Below are 23232 nucleotides of genomic sequence, written 5' to 3'. Positions count from 1 at the left end.
TACATCTTCTCTTGTATTTAGGACTTTCCAATTACCATCTGTCTTTATAGCTTTTAATCTAGTTTGAATAGCAGATTTGAATCAGAAATGGGGATTTTGGTGATTTAATGTGGAAACCAGAGCAACCTCTGGTTTGGCACAGCACACTGAGTGTTCATGGAAACTCCAAATGGCATTATACAGTATAGTTGACTTGAAAGACAAAGTTGAAAGCCATTCACCAAATGAGCCTTGATGGAAAGATAAATGGATGAGCTAAGGTGAAGGAGCCTAAGGAGAATGTGTTTGGGACAGCTTGATGGTGGAGGGAGACTTTTTGGCCACTTGGGATGCTAAGACTGCCTCAGAGGATTTATTGAGGCAATAAAAGATAAGGTCACTGTGTTGTAGGATTTAATATTAATGTGCCATTTGACCATCATCATGGAATAAACTAGGTTATCACTTGTACGTATAGCTCTAGGCAGATATTTTGTAATAAAACAAGTGGTTGTGGATGTAGCTGGACCACCAGTGGTCTGTCAGAGAGTTCCTCTTCAGTAGAACAATATACAGTCAACTCTCTTTGAAGTGAGCAAGGTGAAAAATCCCCAGACTGTTCTGGGCCCCAGTATACTTTGTCACCCAAATTAACTGTCAAGTAAAAAAGATTATCCAGACAATTAACATGAAATCTCTTAACAATGGTTGACTGGGTGGTTGTTTTAAGGAGAACAAATAATTTACAGCCTCCATACATCTAGTGGGGGGTTTTGGGAGAGGCCATCCACCACACTCTTGTCAGTGCTGGCAATTCACGCCCCCTTGTTTGGACTATCCAATAGAAACCGCGGGAGCACTCGCCTCGACCAATCAGCGACTACGGATGATAGTTGAATAGAAGTTTAGTCTTTTCGCTTGGGATAGATCGAGGGGGAGATTGAACAGAGAAAGTGATCCAGAAATGAGGATACCAAGCCGAAAAAGTCTAATGAGACTCGTAAATATTGAATTTCTCTTTTCAAACTTCACCTAGAAGCGACTTGAATAAGGCACAAGACAACAGCCCCTCTCCCCAAAGTCTATGTCGAAGGTAGTGGCAGGTGTTCATTTGAGGGAGACACATCGCCTGGGTCAGCTTCACACAAGCCTCAACAGGGCGCCGACAACGAGGACCAGCTAAAACGAGCTGTGGACTGAGTCCCGTAAGTTTGACCAAATACTTAATAACACTTTTAAGTCGCCGTGTCATATCCGCTGAGGACTTTTGGAGGAAGCGTCGAGGACTGGTTCAAAGAAAAGCGAAAAGCTCCAGCGGAGAGAGTCACACGTCTGTAACCGCGCTTGAGCTGCTTACTTTCTGAACTCTTCTTTGCCGCTGCATGTAAACAAAAAAAAAAAAGAAGGAAAAAAAGAGGAAAACTTACAGCTGAGAAACTTGAAATGCGTTTATGTTTTTTTTTTTACCAACCTGTTGTGTCATTTACCCGCGTAACCCGAGACGCGAAGCACGACGCCGAGTGAGCCTCTCTGGTATCCGAGAAGAGAGTCCCCTTTCTGGGAGAGTTGTGGATGCTTCATATCCACGTTTCTCCATCTGCTCTCCTTCTCGGAGCTCTCTTTCCAGTCTGTTTACACTCAAAAAAACAAAAAAAACAAACAAGAGGGTATTTTGAGAATTAATTACTGGATTGTTTTTCAAGAGCATGGATCCACGGGTGAATAATAACACAAGTGTCCTATTGCTTTTATGTTAATATGAGCACTGCTTGGACAGCCAAATGATCCGCGGGACAAATCCCCGGTGAAGACATCAAAACAAGCACGGATTTGAGGTCGATAGCAGGGACTAAGCCGATAAGTCTAAAACACACTCAAATGTATTAATTCCTTGCTCGGATCAATCCAAATGAAAACGAGGTATCGCTGGACGCAGGGACACACTGGCTCCGCAGCAGCAGAGGGATATTACTGTGCTGTTACTTCTTGAGGGGGGGGGGGGAGAAAGTATCTCTATTGGGCAGGCAGCCCCTTACCCCCGCCGACTCCCTTTTTCTCCTTTCTCCGGCTGCCTACTGAGTTTTGGACACCGGAGCTGGGGAGTTACTGCAGGGAGATTTCGACTGGGACAGCCGGACCTGGGGATATCTGATTTACGGAGGACATCGCGGAGGTGCACCGGTGCCTTTCTCTCCACTTGCACTTCTTATTCGTGCACAGGGTAGAGCGAGTCACAGAGAGTTACAGCAGAGGAAAGCACAAGCGGACCTGGGCACTGTTGGTTAAACCTGCTCCCGCATGATAAAACAGGGAATTCGTTACCCCGAGGGCTACCCGGAGCTTACGGGGCGACCCTCACCGGACAACCGTCAGAAGATGATGGGGACAGAGGCGACCCGGAGTGGATACCGTTTTCTGCCTCTTTTTCTCCTTCTTCTTCTCAGCAGCAGCTGCCACATGTTGCACGGCCAAGGTAAGAGAGATTTACCCCCAGGAGACCTGGGTTCACATGTCAGATGATCCACCAAAGAATGATTGCAGGTTACATAGATTCAACTATCCATGTGTGTAAGGGTAAAGTGTTCAGTTTGAAAACCCTAAATGTCAGACTCGTTTGTCACTTCATGATGAAGAGAGGAAAGTGAAATGATGACTCTTCAACTCTGGAAATAATGGGTGTGATTTATTAGAGAAAGTAGCCATTTTCCTGTTAGTTTGTGTGTGTGTGTGTGTGTGTGTGTGTGTGTGTGTGTGTGTGTGTGTGTGTGTGTGTGTGTGTCTGTCCTTATTAGAAGGGTACAACGAGGTGGGTGTTTTTTTTTTATTAGTGAATAACTGTGTTATGTTGGTAAATTAAGGGAGGTGGATGGCTTGTTAAAAGCAGACAGATTAGGGGGAAAATACTGCTTTTGCATTTGTAAAATTACTGTTATTGTTATGATGATTGTAGGATTAAGGTATTGAGGATATGTATAGGGAGGGGTTGTTACAGTTTCCAAGCATTGATAATCCCCCTCTTAGTCAATGACCTGCTTAACTACATCTCCTGGTTTGGCACAAATTCACAAACACATAAAGCTGCATAAAGTGTATTAATTTAAGTGGGCTTTTATTAGTCCAGTGTTGTTGGCCCTGTTATGTTGGCTTGTGTCCAGATCAGTGTGAAACCTGTGGCTGCTGAGGGTTAACTGTGTCGGGTAATTGTTGAATACAGTGAAAGAAGATGACTATGATGAGATATTGATTCTTGACGAGAGCTGTTTGTGGAAATTCTGGGTTGCCTTGTATTTAGATGCCTTTTCCCCCTATATTTGTAACTATATGGAGGGCTATGAGAGAAACAGTGCATATTGTGTGAATCTGTGTGTGTGTGCTTGTTTCTTTGTATGTTTGCACGTACCTCATGGGATCGTGTCAAAGAGGCAAAACAAAGGCTCAGAAAAGGTCAGGCTGGTGTCGGCTCTCGGTTTTCTCTGGGTCACAGATGGCGTGGCGGGCAGAATGTGTGGCTGAGACTCGGGGTCATGTGGAGGAGGGGGTCTTAGGAATGTCTCAGTCTACATGTGTGTGTATGTGTCTGTCAGAGGTGGGGGTGAGCTATCTGTGAACACATGGGGAATGCTGTGTGCCCTTTAAGTGGAGGGAAAGTGTGAAAAGAGTGGGCACAGGTAGGTAGAGGAGGAACGAGGAGGGAGGCAGTGTGGCAAAAACAAGGTTGTGGTGTAAGAGGGGAGCGGCACGGAGAGGGGGTGAGATCTAAAATAAATGAGTGCGGGAGGGCTGAGGGGGAATGTGATGCAGCATGCTTGTCACTCACAAAACTGTGCCTGCAGTTCAATCGATGGAGACAGTATGACAACACCTCTGTGTGTGTCAGAAGGTGCTGTCTTTTCCCTTCTTACTCTAGTCGTCACACTCTCCCTCCTGTATCCCTCCCTCCTTACTAGGTGGCGAGGAGGTGGGAGATGGAGGGATGGTGTGGCTGCAGAGTCAGCTCCTTCCATCCTCCCTGTAATGTCAAGGTCTCAGCATTGGCACCCACGTTACCACGCAAACCCTCAAACCCTTGAACTCTCATGCACCAACTTTCCAGCTGTCTTAACTGGGGGGAAGGGGGGGGGGGGGGGGGGGGGGGGGGGTAATTGTTTACTGCATATATTCTACAGGATAACTGGCAGGGCTTGTTTGGGCAGGGCATAGGAGGTGAATTGGAAATTAGTGAAGCAGATACGGGATATGGGCTTGTGGTGGAGGTGATGAGGGGGTGGACTAGGGTTATTGATTTGATAATCTGTGCCAAGCGGCCAATCGAAGGCTGTAGAATTTCTATGTTCTGACCCCACTATCCCCAGCATCTATTAGTATGTTTTATTTTAGTAGAAAAAGGATAAAATTCATGAGCAAATGTTGATCTCCCTGATCTCTCACCCACTCTCTCCTTCTCCTGCCCTCCATCCCCTTTCAATCCTCTCCCTCCCTTTTTCGTCTTCGCCCACCTTTCTCTTAGTCAATCAATGCCCCCACCCGTCCTCATAAATGCAAGGTTTTATATGAGCCAACTCTCCTCACTGGGAGCACATTTGAATAAGCTCATCGATCTTTCATTTTAGAGTTTAAGTGACGGCAGCCTTTTACTGTCTCTCGCTCCTCCTCCTTCCTCCTCCTCCCTCTCTTCCTCCGCTTCTCATCTGCTAACCTCTCCACCCTCCCTTCTGTATTCATAACTTATCCCTAAGCCCCCCCAAACCCCCACCTCTAGTGCCTCCTTGTTACTTAGTGGGTTCTGCTCCACAGCTGTTTGACTTATTTAAAGTGTGGATACAGAGAAAGCCTCATTCTAGACTTAATTTTGAGACTGATGTTAACATGGGGCAACATTTAGTTTTTTCACATTGTAAATAATATTCTCAATAAACATGGTCCATAATGCCTTTCTATCCTCACTATAATTTCTGTGGAAATCATCAAATAATACATGACTTTGAACATGTTAAATTGTAATTCAAACTGGATTGATATTCACAAAAAAATGAAGGCCATTAGGTTTAAAGAGCAAAGAGTATGATTCTGTCCTAGTTTCTAATAATGATAACAATAATGGTCCAAATGTAGCCAATATTTAATTTCATTACAATGGAGCTCAAGTATCCCCGCTTTTAAACCATTGTGATTCTTTCAAGTCTAACTCTAATTTAATATTTTTAAGAGCTCTTTCCCGAATTTACTTTCTTGCCATAATGTTGAAGTTTGCTTCTGGTTCAACCTCAGCCAAGCAAATCTGTGCATCATCATGCTGAACCACAAAGTGGATCCATCATTGTGATTAGGCTCGGTGTGCCAGTTCCATTGCCTCAACTAAGTCAGAGATAGATCCTAATTGGAAACATGCTTAAGCTAATTTAGGTCTCTGACAGGACATCAGAGTGGTGGTCTGTGCGCTGGGAGAGTTTTAAGTGTGGTAATAAAACGCGAATCCAAATAGACCAGCGTGCAGTTTTACACATGTAAGGATTCGTGTGTGGATGTGCACACAAGATAGGATAACTGAGAAGCCTTGTAACCCTCTGGTTACCTGTGTCCATTTTATGGACACTTCAAAACTTATTTTACTGATATTTTGGTCATTTCTGATGCTATGGCTTTCATTTTTCACACAGGTGTGTGTTTTTACTAAATTTTTATAATTTGAACGATTTCAGTTTTATATATATATATATATATATATATATATATATATATATATATATATATATATATATATATATGCTCTGTAGAACAAAAAATGCAACACTTGTGGCCCCGTGTCCACTTTTTGGACACATCTAAACCCATTATAATCACGATTTTTTAACCTATGGCCATTGCAGCATAGAAACATAATTTTTGTTATTATAGGCAATCAATCTGTAGACCAGACTTCAAATTTGTAGATGTTACCATTTTTTACAATATTTCAATTTTAGCCCACCAGCACAAATACATGCAATTTTCCTAGTAACCACTAGGGACAGTGTTGAAACTCCTACAGCCCATAATAATAAATGAGTTCAACTATAATGATATGTGAATGTAGATATGGTTGTCAGAGTGAAGTATGTGTATAAAAACATTATTGTGTAGGTGTGTGTGTGTGTGTGTGCATATGTGTGTATGCATGTGTGCAAATGGAGTAAAAAAAACAATATTGGCAATTCTGAATTTGTGTGTATGTACATCTGTGTTTGTGTGTGTGTGCGTGTGTGTTTGTGCGCGCGCACGCGTGTGTGTGTGTGTGTGTATGTGGGGGGGGGGGGGGGGGGGGGGGGGGGCATGTTTCTCAGGTTGCAAAAGTACTGAAAAACTCCTGAAGTGTTCAGGGTGAGCTGCATGTGTGAACACAATGCATATTTTTCACTCATACTTCACCCAGAGTTTCTCCTCCAGCCTCCTCGTATTTATTCTGCAGGATGTCAGAGTGAGCTGATGTGAGAACGCAGCAGGATATAATCAGGAGAATTCACCTGGAGCGAGTGGGAGGGGGTGGTGACGTTTATTTTGGCTTAGAGAGGCAATACCTAACCTTGACTTTGATCTCAACTCTAAAACAATCCACAAACATTTTTGATGTAATATAAAGTCAATGACTCTGTGAATGGGGATATAAACACAGATTTTTAGATGTACAATGCATCAAAGATGCACCTGCAGAGAAAACCGTGAAAAAGCTAGATTTGTTTTGAAAACAACCTCTACAAATTTATGCAGCTTCAGTTGCAGCCACATCTATAAATACATGCAGCTTGGGGTACTGGTCATTTCACCCCTGAAACCATGAAAAGATATACAACACAGGAAGCTTTGGAGGGAGTGATGCTGGGTGGTGGCCTTCGCCAGGGTTGCCCCTTGTCACCGATTCTGTTTGCGGTTTTCATGGATAGGATCTCAAGGTGCAGCCGGGGGGAGGAGGGTTTCCGAATGGTAGTGACCGTGAGAATGAGATCGCAGATACTGTTCTGGTAGTTCTTGTTCAAAGTCATCTTATATTATTTGTTTGGGAATTAGATGGAGTAAAAAAACGTTATAGGATCATAACATATTAGTGATCATATCGAAACAACAATGGTCTTCTTACACTGACTTCTGGTTAGCAGGTGAGATTCTTTTTACTCTTTGCTACACAAACAGAATAATGCATGAAGATAAATGTTGTTGGTAATCTGTAACATGCCCCAGACTGTGTTAGTAGAAAAAAACACTCCTTTTAGTCTAGTACACTGTATGCATATGATCTAAATATATATGTATATGTATCTTTATTTTGAAAATAATGTTATTATCACAATAAATGGCATTTGACAGGGTTAAAAGTGTGAAAATTAATAAATATTATATAGTTATGGTTAGGGCTGAAGCTGATGAATAGATTGATGTCACTTATTAGAAATTGATAAAAGTATTCATTTTTGGCAGTTTAATTTATGTGTCCACTTTTTGGACATCCTGTGCTATATGTCGCAATTAAATCCTTTCATTTTTTTTTTTTCCATCCTATCGTGACCAACCATTGCATGACTTTTGCACTGCTTGGACACTAAATCTTACCTTTTTTTCCCCTCATTTTTCACTTACTGTTCCCCTTTTTTTCCAACAACGTTATAAACCCATAATGTTTTAGAACAGGTTGTGAAGCAATTGTAAGACTTCATTACTTAATTCTGCATCCTGAAGGTTGTGATGTTATTTAACAGATTTCTTTTAACAGTTTACATGTTCTTTCATTGCTCACAGATGCTAATTTAATCCCTCTTTCAGATAGTTTGAGTCCAGGGGACAGCCTTTCGGATATATCGAGTGCTTTTGCAGGTGCATATTTACGAGTGAGCAACAAGGAGAAGACAGTGTGAAATCAGTATGTGTAATAGACGTCAGGCGAGGCAGCTCTAAGAGGAAGTGAGATCCCTGGTCAGCTCCTTAATTCTCTGTCTGTCAGGGTAGAATCAAATCACCAAATGTCCACAGCCAGCTGACAATTTGCAGTGTGTGTGCAATCATCTGTATGTTTGAGTGGGACACAGTTTGTGTGTGTGACTGCGTGACTCTACCTGTCTCAGTGTGCGGACCTGGTAAGAGATTTGAGTCTGACAGGATTTCAGAATGTGTACAGAAAGTGTTGCCAGCAGGTGTGTGTTTGTGTCTGTGTGTGTCACATTGATGCTGCTAACCCTCTCTCAGCTCTAAGTGTGTTCTTTGCACAGCAATAGAAGTGTCAGCTTTATAGAAGCAGCCAGAGTCTCCTAATGCAAAATAATCATCCGTGTGTGTGACAGAGAGAAATGTATTTGTGTGCGTAAGAGGAGTGCAAGTGCATCTATCCTATCCATCATTCTTTTTTTATCGTGCCCACACACAAACTTGTTAGAGTAGTTTATGACTTTAACTGTAAGTTTTGTCGATGAGGTCTTTAAGAGTTCAGCTGCACAATTCCTTTTCGAGAAATGTTTAATATTAAATATGAATTAACCTAACCTGTGTTAGGGTGTGAGACGTGGTGGACATTTCTGCTTAGAATAGTATCCTCTGTTTGCAATGAGATGTAAGTTATATTTTAAAAACATCCTTGAAATATTCGCCAAGTAGGATTGACTCAGGAGTCTTGATTCCTTTTTCACACAGGCTGCTTTTTGCACATCTTTTTTGTTTGTTTTTTTCCCCATCCGCCTCACCATAAGGAATGAAAGAATCCATTGCTGCAGGCCACACAGGTGGAAAAAAGGTGCTGTTTAGGTCTCTGTATCTATTATTTAAGATAGGGGGAGGACGTTTCTATTGATCCGCCGTTTGTACATGTGTGAGGAATGAGGGGGTGGGATGGGGGAAATTGCACAAAAGCTTATCTTGTACTTTTCAAGATGGTTTTGCAGCGAGAGATCCAAGTTAAGCTGAACACTTGCAAAACATGAACTCTATCGATTGACTGAACTGCAAGACATCACAAAGTAAAAAGGCAGACAGACAAATATCAAAACTGGCAGGCAATAGAAAGAGACAACACACACTAACTGTTAACTGAAGTGAGTTAGGTGAATGTCAATGATGTTCATTGTCAGTATAGCCTCTTTAGACATGGATGGGTCGCAGAGTTGTTTTCAGTGGGTCGCAGATATGAACCTGGAAAAAAAGTTGGGTCATAAAGTCTATAAAGTGCCTTTTAAACATTTTGGTTTTGTTCAGTTTTTTTCTCTCTTCTACCGTCTGAGGTCAAAACTGCACAACATTTCTTTTTTATTAAGCTAATTGGTTGAAAGAATATCAGAAATTTTAGTTTTATTATTTCACAAAAAGGTTGGTTGGGGTCCTGAGGCTAGACCAGTGAAGAACCAGTGCTCTAGCTCAATCAACACCTCTATGTCAACAAAGAACAATTGTTATAAACCTTAAAAAGATGGGGTTAACTGCCAAGCTTGTATATGTAATATTTATTATAATGAATATTCATCTACCAATTGATTAGCTATTATATTTCAGCTGACTTCAGAAGGGAGGCTTGAACCATCCTGGACATGTTGCTAGTCAATCAAAGGGCTGATGATGGAGACTGACAATCACATTTACACCTTCAAGCAGAGCCAGGCTGTGTAGACAGGCACATGAGGACTCAGCTCTAATTCAGGCAATGACTACATGGCCTCTACTTGTGGAAAACATGTTTCTGAGACTCTATGCCCCAATTATTGCAGGCTGTTTACTGTGCTGTATGTTCCATATTTATATGTAATATGAGCTGTTGACTTATTTATCACCATATTTCTCTAGAAAAACACATCCATGATATCTGTTTACCCCTCTTTTTCCTAGACACGTCCTCCTTCCTGTGGAAGAGACTACTAGACCATTAGCTGTAGACATGTAGATTTTTGCAGATATTAAAAGAAAAAGTTTGGTGCAGCCATTTCAGCTACTGCTTCAGAGAAATGGTTACACGCTTTTGAATAAGGGACATCCTTACACATACAAGGAATTTGTCTTGGTGTATTGGTGCAAAAACAGTTTATGATGGCCTTTAAAGTCGTACCAAGAGTAGTTTCATAGCGCGGTCAAGAAAGTGACTTTTTCCTACACAAAACATTTAAGACTGTATTTAAATGCTAAACCGGCAACCTTCCACTGGATACTACCTCAGGCGATCACCCTTTATTTCCCTTCAGCCCCTGACTTTCTTTTCCCCTCTGTTTTCAGTGTAGCTTTAGTCATTTTACTGTGACATTTGCAGGGCATGAAGTAAAGACTGTTTCTTCTTTACATAGTCAAATGTGCCCCCGCCCCAACTCTGTATTCCCCATACCTGGCCAGCCTCAGCACCTGGCTGAGGCTCTTAATTTGTTTGTTTTGACTGTAATTTGGCCTTCATACTATTTGTATGTGATCTTTGCATAGTGAGTCGCCAGTCACGGAACATTACAGAAGTCAGGCTGGTTTGAGCTGGTGAGAGTGTTGTGTCTGTATCAGAGCAGCATGATTTACTTCAGTGCAAGGGTTTTAGCCTGCTGCAGGTGTGTGTTCTCAGCTTGCTGAGTTTGATCTGCCACAGGTGTTTGAAAGGGTGTGTGTGTGTGTGTATGTGTGTAAACTGATTTATGCTATAGGCTTAGAGAAAAGAACCCCTTTTTGATCTCATCCACTAAAAGGCAGGCAGTGCTCTACTGTATGTGCGAGTGCGCTCTATATGTGTGTGTGTATGTGTGTCTGGCCAGAAGTTTTTACCTTAGTCCTTTGATCCACACCAGAGGTGGGCATACTTCTCTGTGAAGCCGGCCAACAGGATGTAGACTTACTTACTTACTTACTTTAGCCTGTGCCAAAGTGTGTTCACTTGTGGGTGTGTGAGTGTATTTGACAGAGGTCCATGGCCTGAATCAAAAGTAGATGGCTTGTTTTTATATTGCATGCTGTATGTGCATTAGTGCGTCTGCAGAACACAGCCAAATCCCTGCTGATTTGCATGTTGGGATAAGCCTCATCAGTGATTTGATGTCTTAATTCTCCTCATTTTCCAGACTGATTCACAGTTTCTGCCTCTTACAGTGCTTGTTATCTAAAATAGCTTTAGGGACATAATGACTTATTTGAATTGTCAGGAGGGTTTACTACAAAATAATGAGCAGGCATTCAACAGAGCACCAAATCCTTTGTCTTACCATTTGCTGTAAAAACACAGGGATGTGATTATCTCAGGGTGTCTCAGTCCCATCAATGTTCATATTGACTTTGTCTAAGGAGCTGAAGGTGCTGCAGTGGTTGTCCAAGGTAATGCAATTTATACAATATATTTACTGTACATATTATTCACTGTATTGCACAATAACTGAGAACATAATTTTTCAATAACTTAGAGTAAAAGTTATTGAAAAATTATGTTCTCAGTTGTTGTGCAATAACTTAGACCATACTAAAACAAAACACACACACACACACACACACACACACACACACGTTAGTTAGTGTGTTAATTCCAATTCTGAGCTCCATGCAGGGATAAGAGGCTTTAGACAAAAATGAAGCTCTGCATTAGAGCTAGCAGAGCTCTGAAACTGTGCACACCATCAGATGTACGACCTCACCCTTACTATCAGTAATCATAAGCACCAATCACGCTCCAATAAGAGTCAGATTGGGATCATTCATGTACATTAAGGGGATTTCAGGTGTCTACTTCAAATCCCCCCCCCCCCTTTACTTTACTGTTGCCATTTCTTATTCCTGCTGTAACTATAGCAGAGTTGTTTTAAGGGTATTGCTTGCAGTGCAGGAACATAGTGAGTGTTGCTTACCCTGGGTAAGAAAAGGTGTTCCTAAAGGTAAAACAAATCGAGGAGATGGACACTCTGTACCTGGTAAACAAGCTATGCAACAAGAAATGCACTCGAGTACAACAGCATCAGGAGGCATTAGTCCATTTAGAAAAGAGTATGTCAATGTTGTGTTTAAAACAACACACCAATAATGCTCCAGAGACCAGATACTATGTTCTACTTTGTAAATGTAGAAGAGCCTAATAGACTGATTCAGTGGTAACAATGACAACTATTATTACTATGAAGTAGCTTGGGACATCCTGACAAAAAAGGGCCAGTTAGTTTACTTTTAAATTACAAGCCAGTGTCCATTGAATACATAAAGTACACATTTTACATTTTATCTCTTGGCACTTTGTTTGGAAATACATGGTTTTAGGTCTGCTAATGAATCATGCTAGCTTTAACCATCTTGAATTTACATAACTCTAGTGGCTATTTACCGATTTGTAAGCCTTGATCGTTTGCTAAACATACTCTTTAACCCCAAGTGTACTCAAGCCAACTAAAAAAACATGATTACTTTCAAGGCGTAATGAAAACGAATGGCTAAGCCTCTGTGATTATTTCACTGTCTTTTGCCTATATCCTGAAATAAATGCTCTCGGATTCGAGCAGCTAGTGATCAGGATGAACTTTTGCTCTTAACAAGTGAGAAGGACGGTTGTGTTGATTGATGGTTGAGGAAATAAATGGATACAGTACAGGTAGATGAAAAGATATGCTGTTTTGAAGAACAGAAATCACAGTAATTCAAAGAGAAAGTAGGTGGAAAGAGAGAATAGTCTATCAGCTATGTAGTCACTTAAGTAGATGGATGGATAAGAAAAGACATAATTTAACAGAGTTGATCAAACCAGAGGTTTATAAAGATTGATGAAGTGAGTCCAACAAAGGGAAAGATGAGAAGAGAGAAATGGTTTCTTGACTCATGGATTCACTTAAAAAAATGTTTTATTTACCATACTTCATATTCAGCTTCTTCTACTTTCATCTTTCCTCCTAATCATTGCACAACATTCTTCCCAGCTTTCCTTCCTTCTCTTATATCTGCCACGTATTTCTTTCTTCCAATTTCTGTAATTGGGAAGGGGAGGTGTACACTCATTCATTCATTAAGTACACACATATCACAGACACTTTGTTATCCTGTAGTAAAATGGTTGTGTGTGTGTGTGTGTGTATGTGTGTTTTCATGGAATTTCAAGTAATCTTTCACAGGATTCACTTCATCTTGTGACTGTGGGAACAGAAAGCGAGGAAGGCAAACAAATGAAAACAAAACGAAAGCGTTCAAGTGAAAAAGATAAATTAATTTTCCTGTTTGCCTGAAAATTCAAAGCGTTCGGTATTCCTGGGCCGAGCTGCTGTTAGGCTTTCACACACAAGTGAGCATCTCAGGACACACACACAAACTTCGACACAACGATACAGACACACTAATACCCTCAGTCATGTTGAATTATAGTGGAACCTGGAGGCTACGCTGTGTGTAGCAATGGCTGCCATGTTTGACTCAGCAGAATGTTACTCACAGGCAACAATGCCACGCAGTGCTCAGTTTGAGTTCTCAGCTTTCAACCACCACACCGGACATGATATTTAACACATATTTTTGTGAACTTTTGTCCCTATGACAAACGAATGAGCATTTCTAAATTGTAAGATTGAATTATTAATGCTATTTAGTATTGAACTGAAAATTAACATTTATAACTGTGTCTTGCACTATGTATGCATTGGTACTTTAGTTTGAAAGTGCTAGCATATTAATGGTAAAAATCACATTTTTCACAAAGGCCCTCACAAGATCACACCATGCATCTTTTTCTACTTTCACATGATGCGTTTTTGATTAATTTTACGTTTAATTATCTTATTCAAAGTTGATGAAATGTATCACTTATGAAACAAAAGACCATAAATGAGGCCGTTGACTGGACAGGATCATTTTTAAAAAGAATTCTGGGAATTACTTTGTTCTCTAGTGGCAGCATGCAGAGAGCCTGATTCATGTGGTTTATTAGACACTACTGAACCTTGCATGTTAAGCTGTGAGTCAAGCCTATCAAAAATTTAAAGACATGCAATTTACTTTTAAAGATGGTTAGTGTTGAAAGTCAATTGTTTCAAAAGTTTAAAGACTCACAAATAACTGTCACTTTGCTAAATGTTGCCTAGTGCTCATGGTGAATTAATGTTGGGTCTTTGTAAATAATATAACAATTAAGTAAGGTATTTTACCTGCTCTCTTGTATTATTACGTAAAGTGTTAGGTCTTTTACCTGCTTTTTGCAAAGTGTCTTGAGATAACATTTGTTATGAATTGGTGCTATACAAATAAAGATTGATTGATTGATTGACAAACAGGGTCAGCTACTTCATGCGTGATACAATTGTATGGGGGCAAAAGCACATCGTCCCAGCCCTTACATTTTTCATCAAGCTATGGATCAATTGCCCCTGGAACCGTGGGGGTGATCCGAATGGATCACTGATCAACTGTGATCTGTATCACCAGTAGCACTTTGTGCTGCATTCACTGACAGACACCCACATGCTCAGTTTTGGAGATCTCATCTGTACCAGTCCATTCAAAGTGTGTCATGCAAGAGCAAAACAAGGTCTGGATTACAGATTGAAATTACAAATTGTCATGCAGGCGCTGTAACATTAGCATTATAACATAGTAATCTATAACAGTGCTATGTAATGATATCATAATGTTGTCTGAAGGGTGGTGTTTGTGGGTTTTGCTCCAATAATCCAATGCACTAAATGTCAGTCCACGGCTCTAGGCAAACAATATGCTGATTTCTGCAACCATCATTTCAAAACAGCTCCCCATGCCAGGCAAAATAACCTTTGTGTGTGTATTTGTGTTCAAAATGAAAATTTCTGTTAGTTCTTGGCAAAAATCGACTTGATTATGTGTTTTCATAGTCACTTTAACTGACAGAGGGCCTTATTAGGCTGTCACTTGCTCATCTACAGTATGTGTGTGTGTGTGTGTGTGTGTGTGTGTGTGTGTGTGTGTGTGTGTGTGTGTGTGTGTGTGTGTGTGTGGGCTGTTTGTGGCTTGTTTATCTGTGCCTCAGGTGTGCAGATAATTGCAGTGTCTGTGTGTTAGAAAGTGAATAGGCTTTTAAACCACCTGCTTTCAACACATTGACACAATCACTGCTGAAAGAATTTCAGCACCTCCCTATCATAATTCTCTGTCTCTCTCTCTCTCTCTCTCTCTCTCTCTCTCGCTCTATCTCTCTATCGCTCTCTTTCCCTCCTCGCTCACTCTGAATAGTTTTTCTTTCATTGTGGCTCGATTTCCGTCTCCCTCTCTCCCCTTACCTTGTCGTCTTCCTGTCCATTGAGTCTAAATCTAATAAGCTTGTAACATAGATGTATAAAGCTTGCATAATGGCACAGCTGGCCCTTTCTCTCTCTCCAAACACACACTCACACAAGCGCAACAGACATTGGATGCACACCTGTGTTATCACAAGTGAAAAAAGGAAGGGGGTTGGAGTGTGTTTGTTTACATGTGTGCAATGTTAATTAATGTATTTGTTTGTATCTATAGATTTCCCCATAGCAATGATTTCCAAACAAAATAAAAAACATTTTAAGTTAATGTATACAAAAAATATATATATATATAATATGAATATGAATAAAACAACTGTGAGCAAGAGCAGAGTTGTGGCTATAACAGTATACATACTCGCAAATAGGCACTGTATGGATCCACTTTAGTTCTTTAATTTTCTCCTGGCTCTGGATTCTGTTCAATCTGTAAACCACATTGCACTGCACTCACTTACAGTCTAGACCCACACAAAAAAAAAAACAGGTCTGTATGACGGCCACACTTTTTTTTCTCATGGAAGCACAAATGTAACAGTCATATTTAGTTAATCTCTCCTTTTTTCCTCTCTCTTCTCTTATTTCTCATGATCTCTCCAGTCTATCGTGGACTGCTTGTAGTCTTTCCATGCTGTCATTTTCTCCCACAGCTCTGTGGTGTCACGTTACAGTGAAGTCTGCAGGAACTTTCCTTTTTCATTTCTCCTACTTCTCTCTTCCAGCTCTGTCTGTCACCTCTCCCCCCCTTCCCTTCTTCCCCAAACCATCCTATTTCCTTCCCTTTCATCTCACTTCTCGTCGTCCCTCTTTGCCTCTGGCTCCATACAATGAGAGGGAGGTGGTAACCTGTCCCAGAGCGGAGATCCACTAACTGCAGCCTTTGGCACCAGCTGTCAGTCTGAGGCCCAATGTATCTCGCATGGTTCTTGGTGACAGATTTTTTTCCCTGCGTGTGTATGTGCGTGAGAGAGGGAGGGGTTGAGTCAGAGGAGAGGGTGTTCGGTGAATGTGGTTGGTAACTCTATCTTGGAGGACATGGAGCTAAAAGCATTAGGTTATAACAACTGCCAGGCCTGGCAGCATTTGACAGAGCTCTGGGCAAGGACAGAAGGACAAATGGAGTGTGGTTCCTTACGGCTGTGTGTGTCTCTTTCATTGTTTGTGCGCTTATGTTTGTAGCCCATTCCATCAACACAAGCCCCTGTGTGAGCACTTAGTGATTACAGTAGCCCAGAGTTGTTAATTTGTGTAATCAGTGTTTAATTGGCATTGAGGAAAACACATTAATCAGAGCAGAATAAGTCTCCAGTTTCTTCACGCAGTGATTCATTAATTTGCTTCAATCAGCCAATCACAGACTGCGGAAAGCCTGGCAAACAGGGCTGCAATCATAGCTTCCACTAAGCTGGAGGTTCAGGGAGGGCATCTTACTTGTCCCATCATGGAGCCTCAATGCCACTCTAAAGTGCTAAAGCCTGTGTTTGAATGTTTCAGTACTTTTCAAGCAGTGGGCACACTTATTGCTAATCATTTAATGTGGGAGTTTGTTTTTCATTTTCATTCATTTATTTATTTATGTGTGTCTCGGAGGCAAAGATACCTTGAATCTATAATGCTCTCTAGAGTCAGAGCTTGCGTGCATGTGGGTGGGTTTTCATTTTTTAGCACTTTAAAGTTGGCATACTGTATGCTGCATTTTTTTTAGTGCAACCTTTACAAACAGATCACACAAAAACACACACAAGAACAATATGAGAAGTCAACTGTAAGCAGGCAGGCTATCAGAGCTGTAAACCAACAGCAGCAGGGGTGATGACAGATATTAGATCTCTGTAAGCAGTGGTTTTTTCAGTTTGGATTTAAATTACGATGCTGTCCTATAGATTTGTTTTAACAGAAGTTATCCAAACAGACAGTCACAAACACAAATCCCATTATTTTTTATATGATCAGGAAAATGTCTCAGCTGAAAGCTTGGAGAGTTAAGTCCTTAATATACTTGCTTTTAACTAGGCGTTCGTGAATGCTTGACATCAGCCATCAGAAATCAAGTTTATCCTGTGTAAATGTCTCTGAGTCATGACTGTCTACATTGAGTGAGAAACCTGAGTCCTGCCAGCTGTACTGTTGTTGGAGCCGTGTTTACATCATGTTTACACGGATGGGAGGACCTTGGGTAAAGCTGTGTTAGTCAAGGACTAGAGAAAAGAAGAATAACATATTTTACTCACTGCTTTTTAGGATGTCTGTTCCAATTGATAAATAAGTAAATAAGCATTTGAGTGTGTGGTATTTTTAAAGAGTAAGCGAGACACCTTGTTTGCGGTTACCATCTTTTGCAATGCACAGCACGCACTTGGTGTGTAATCTGACACTGAGAGACAGAGTCGCACTTATCACAAAACTTTGAGAACTCCCGAGAAAGTTTTTAGAAAGGAACGTTGTCCGTTTGTAACGTGCGGCACGAAGAACTTGGTAAACGCAGCTCAATAATGCAGTTAATTCACTCAGAGCGCTGGGTCTGTGTCTGAAAACAACGTTAACAGTGGGTGGGCTCAGGCAAGTTTGCGTGCTGGAAGTAGGCTGCCAAACCAATCACAGGTTGTAAACTGTACCGGAATTCAGGAAATGTATATCTCAATTGGCTCAACAGGGAAGTGAAATAAGTATTTTGTGCCTTTTTTTTGGAGTGGTGGGAGGTTGCCTTCCTTGAATGGTAGGGGAAGCACTGCTAGAGTTAACAGAATGGTTCTCAAATGAATAAAAAACTGTGCCATCTCTACAAGCATTTAAATGTTTCATGTGGATTTTTTGTTGCAGCAAATGATTTGACCAACCCACAGCTATTGACTTGTTCAAATGAAGGCTTTGAAAAACCGTCAGTTTATAAAAAAAATGGACAGTGTTAAGACTGAGAGGAAACTTTTCTTGAGAGTACCAAAAACACTCTTTTAAACTTTCCTCTCTGCCCACTTTAAACACTATACATGCACCCAGAATCAGCAGGGAGTATTTGCTAAGAGCTCCTTATTTTTCCCGAATTATTGATTGGGCCTTTCAAGTTACACAAGTCTATTTTTAAGTTTAGCCTGAGGTGAAAAGGGGTTTTTGTGAAGGCAGCAGTAAGTCTTCAAAAGCTGCAGACTGTAAAATAGAAGAAGAAATAATTTGAGTTCTTAGCATTGCAGTTTAATGTGTCTTTCCTCCACCAACTTGATGAGCACACACTGGTCCTTCTTGATGCTCATAATTGGACCTGGGATTGGATTGTCTGGTCTATCTATCTATCAAGCCAGTGAAGCAAAGCCATTGTAAAAGATTCAAAGGAGGCTACGCAGTATGGGCTTGAAGCATTCAATAACAAATATGAATGGGGTTGAATGATGTTGCTGACAATTAAAAAATAAAAAAATGTCTCCAGCAGAGCTTAGGATGCATTATATATGTGAAACATTTTTAACCTGCTCATCCACTCATGCGCACAGACACAAACACCAGGAATAAGGCTCACTTTTTGAAAAGGTTCACTCAATATTCTGTTATTTATAGGAGTTCAGCACAGCATCAGCAGCAATCAGCTGCACATAAACATTAAATCAAAACAAAGCCATAAGAAGCTTCAGTTTTGACCAAGGCACCTCAAACGGTGCATTTACAAGAGGGATGTACGGACAGTGGACCTTCTTTCTCCCTCTCTCTCTCTTTCTGAAGCTGATGTGATTCTGCTCTCTTGGTGTTGCTGCGTCTTATCTCTCCGCATTTTTTTTTCAAATGAGAGTTTTGTCATGTTGCACGGAGCCGCCGAGGGCTCAGGTACAGTTTAAAAAAACTGTGCGCTCAGTGAGGTCCTCACACGCACCTGTACTCTCTCCCAGAGCCGCCCCTACCCATTTTGGTGCTCTAGGCAAGATTTCCGCTGTTGCCCCTTATATTGCAGACAGTCTGACCACCAAAGACAATATTCATACACTTGGGGTATAAAACTGGCATACAGTTCGCTCTCTCTCTCTCTCATTCTCAAATAATAAATAAATAAAAACAGGTCGAAAATATACTTGGGCGGTGATAAATACTCCTGGGCAGCCCGCCCAGGTGTCGTCTCTGTGTGGGAAACACTGCATTTACAAAAAATAAATCGAATCCCAAATTTCGTTCCAACATCCCTAGCCTATAAAGGAGTGCGATTCAACTCTTGGCTATGTCCCAATTCTGCAGCCGCAGGAGTGCACATTTGAAGGCTGATTTCATTGCATTGAAGGCTGTCCCATTTCGAAGGCTCCTTCACACACGGCAGACAAATGCATCCGTTTCCCCCTTGATTTTGAAAGATCCATCTGGTGCATCCTTCGTGGCCCAACATATAAGGTTTATACTTCATTAACAGTTATTTAAAATCAAAGTCTGACTTTCAATTTTGCACATACTTCATATACAACTACAGACTAAGCATGAGTTATTAAAATACATTTTCATGACAGTTAACCTAAACACAACCGTGCCTTTATAATGTCTCTTCAGGACTTACCACAACGAATGTGTCTGTCAAACAGCCTTTAGACAGACACATTCACTTCAGTAAACAACTGCACTTTGTTTTAATACACAAACTTGAGATGTACCACTCTTTATGACATAGACTCAGATGATTAGTCGAGCTTCAGCTATCTCTAATTTAGTGTGTGTTTCAATGTGTGTGTTTTGGTCTGCTTGTTAGCACCATGCAAGTACCAAAGTGCACTTTTTAATTACAGCTCTCAGATAATTTAGAGAGGAGGAGAGAGAGAGCTCAGAAGGGGGAGAGAGAAAGTGGTGGAGGAGGGCAAGTTTAATCTCACAGTTCGTTTCACCCGTTGCTTTTGGTTTTATACTTCCTTTTAAAGACATAAATCGCAGAGAGAGAGAGAGAGAGAGAGAGAGAGAGAGAGAGAGAGGCTGTTAGATTAGCATCAGTATTTCTGTAAGAGATAATCAGATTACAAGTACATTAGCTGTCATTTTCTTCTCTGTGATAAAGAGGTAAAAACGCAAAGGAGTAAACAAGGAGGCCTTGCAGCCAACCATCCATACATCTACATAAACAAATTGGTTCACAGTAGCATGTAAGTTAATGTGTGACTATACTTCAAGTGATTAAATGTTAATGCTTGGTTCCAAAGTATATCTGCTCTCAAAGACTTAACAGTGTTTACTTGCTGCTCCCAGATAATCAATGAATAAACAGACAACTCATGAATTAATTTATTTAGGCCCACATGCATGTTTTATCTAACTTTATTACTATCCTGCTGTCTGCCTGTGCTTATGTGTATATCTCTGCTTCTGTTGAGATAGAACAAGTGTATACAAGTTGAGGAAAACTGGATCATTTCTGGAAGGAAAAGTAGAAAACAATTAAACAAACTCAAGTAAAATGTTCAGCTTCAATAAAGCTACAATACATGGAGAACTCTCCTTTCCCAGGCAATATCTCCCTAATAGGAAAGCAATCTTGTCACGGGATTTTTACCACCCAAAATGTGATGGAAAGAGGCGTGAAATAAACCTGCAAATGAAACAGTTACGAGATATTTATACACATCAATTTAATTACATTGCTGTATATGACTTTCACAACTTCCTCACTCTGCCCATACCAAGTTTTACATCCACAACAGAAAGAAGAAGAAAGTGGGGATCTTTAAAAGTGAATAAACTTTTCCGCTATACATCAAGAAACAGGAGGGTGGTAGAAGAGTCAAAGATCTGAAAGCATAGAGGGAATGCGTCTTTGTGTTGTAATCCAGGGTAGGCTGCAGGATTTTATAAATAGAAATGGATATGCATCATTGACTCCAGGCTATATTCTGGTAGAATCTTGATTGTTGTGCAAAAAGGTTTCTATATATGGGGATAAGGTCATATGTGCGTGCCTTCACACCTTGGCCACAAACAGGAGTGTTAAAACCTCTTTGGTATAGTGTGTGGACAGCATTCTCACTTCTCTTCCATCCCATCCCTCTGCCGCTCTCCCCATGCTAGAGGACATGTTCTGAGACATTTACACCCTGGTTCTGTCTGTGTGATATTTTCTCCCTCTCAATCCCCACCCATACGGCTGTTTTCTCCACCTATTCTTCTGTTCCCTCATTTCAACATGCTTTTAGACACCGCACACATTCCCAACCTGTCAACCACCCCCTGCCTCCCACTTCTTCCTCCTCCTCCTCCGATGTCGATCCCTTCTGCCCTCCTGGGTTCAGGTATGTCTAATCAGTGTCAAGATCTTTAATAACCCTCTAGATGCTCTGCTGCTGTATGTGTGTCTGCAGGTGTCTGTGTACTAGAGGTGTATGTGTGTCTGCTTAATATCTTGTCCTTGTATTTAATATCAGAAAGAAATGACGACAGTGAAGGTCTATGCACTATCCTTCATGAAGAACGGCTTTGAATGAATTTACTTGTGAAGTAAATCATTTCATAGAAAGAATCCTTTGACACACAAATCTTGCAGCCAGCAGGGGTGCCCAGTTGGCGTTATCCAAACCCATATGATATAATTAAATGATCTTCCTTTCAAAGTCTGATTGATTCTGCTATCAATTCTTCTCAATTGATATGATAGATTTTTTCATCCTCTGAATATGAGTGATTTGAGGGAGGCTTGTACATTTTTTAAAAATAATTATCAGATTTAATTAAGTTATAAGTAGTATAAAAAAATGTGTACTCCCAATTAACCAACAACAGTAAAATTGTCTTTTCCAACTGTGTGTTGTTCACCTAGTTTTTTGGGTCAGTATCATTGGCCTAAATTTTGCATTTCCGACAAGGTTATATGAGCACATTTTATGGTAAAACATTTTTTAGACTAAAATAATACATTCATCCCAAAGGAGTTCAAGGTTAATGTGCTTTCTAAGAAGTTTGATTTGCTAACACAAGTGTTACTTACCTTACATTGAGTAAAACAGATCTTTTCCCTTATTAAGTCAGAGAAAAGACTAACAGACAGACAGATGAGCATTTCATCTCTTCTGCTCCTCAGGGAATCATCTGTATATTCATGATATGTAACTCTCAAAAACAGTTTGTGGATCATGATATGACCTGCTCTGTCTTACCCTCCTTCACCAGTACAGAGAGAGAGAGAGAGACACTCATTATTTTTTCACAACTCTGTCAGTTTTATTTCCATGATGCTAGTTTACCTGGCAAAGTTTGCAATTGTCGTGGTATCTGGCACTAATGCGTTCTTCTTCTGTTATCACATGGCTGTGATCAAACAGCTTTCACATGCACTACTACCACCATCTGGCGGGATATATTTTCAAGATGCGATATAAGTCGCATGAAAACTCCTATGTCTTTTTTTAATTTTGAACTTTAATGACTATTGGAATATTTCAAAATCACGACTCGTCCCTAGCAGAGAGGCTTTGTGAAGTTTGTGACAGCAGTTTGGCATTAGTTGGCTGTTCAGGGCTAAGGGGTCCTGTAGTTCTAATAGCTGGGTTTGTAGTCTACTTATCCAAGTCAATGACAAGGTCATCCAAGGCCCAAACCGTCACTTTCTCTCCTTTACACTAATCCAAATACTGATTTATTAATCTCTCTCACGCTCCCTATCTGTGTGTGCTTATGTGTGCTGTGACGGCCCAGAGCAGAGTACAAGCTTATATGTGCTTAACTCTGGTCTCAGTTCAACTCAACTGGATTAGCTCCTGTCCTCTGCCCACGACACCCCTTTCTTTCCTCTTCCTCCATCAAAACATTTTTCTGTAAGATGAGGCCACATCTGTTTATGTTGCTGTTCATATGTATTTATTCACACTCACTGCTGCAAACAGATTTCTTACTCCAATCTCTCCACTAGTGTTTCTCGTCTTTTCATCCTCCAACTCCAGTCCCCCTCTGTCTGACATATGGCAGTGTGATATCCACAGCCGCAAGACACTAATTTATTTGGCTAACGATCTACACCACCTCCATGAATTGAGAATGGTCTGGCCTCTCCCTCTTCTTCCTCTCCCCGTCTGTCCTCCTCTCTTTTTATGCCCTCCCTGCCTCACCTGTTGTCCCA

The 23232-nt window shown here is 40.8% G+C and overlaps 1 protein-coding gene across 2 annotated transcripts in view; it reads left to right on the top strand.

Moving 5' to 3' along the window:
- The first annotated feature begins 2069 nt into the window (after positions 1-2069).
- LOC132988226 (protein sidekick-1-like) overlaps positions 2070-23232 on the top strand; it is a 197227-nt gene continuing 176064 nt past the window's right edge. Inside the window, exon 1 of one of the 2 annotated variants that reach the window (XM_061055498.1) lies at positions 2070-2452. In XM_061055498.1, coding sequence (XP_060911481.1) covers positions 2278-2452 — 175 coding nt within the window. In that variant the 5' untranslated portion in view covers positions 2070-2277. The remainder of the gene's footprint in view (positions 2453-23232) is intronic. The other variant, XM_061055489.1, reaches the window with a different exon arrangement.

This window comes from Labrus mixtus, chromosome 2, assembly GCF_963584025.1.
Source record: "Labrus mixtus chromosome 2, fLabMix1.1, whole genome shotgun sequence".
Lineage (NCBI taxonomy): Eukaryota > Metazoa > Chordata > Actinopteri > Labriformes > Labridae > Labrus > Labrus mixtus.
The sequence above is the reverse complement of the archived record's forward strand: the minus strand, read 5'-3'. Positions and strand labels throughout refer to the sequence as shown.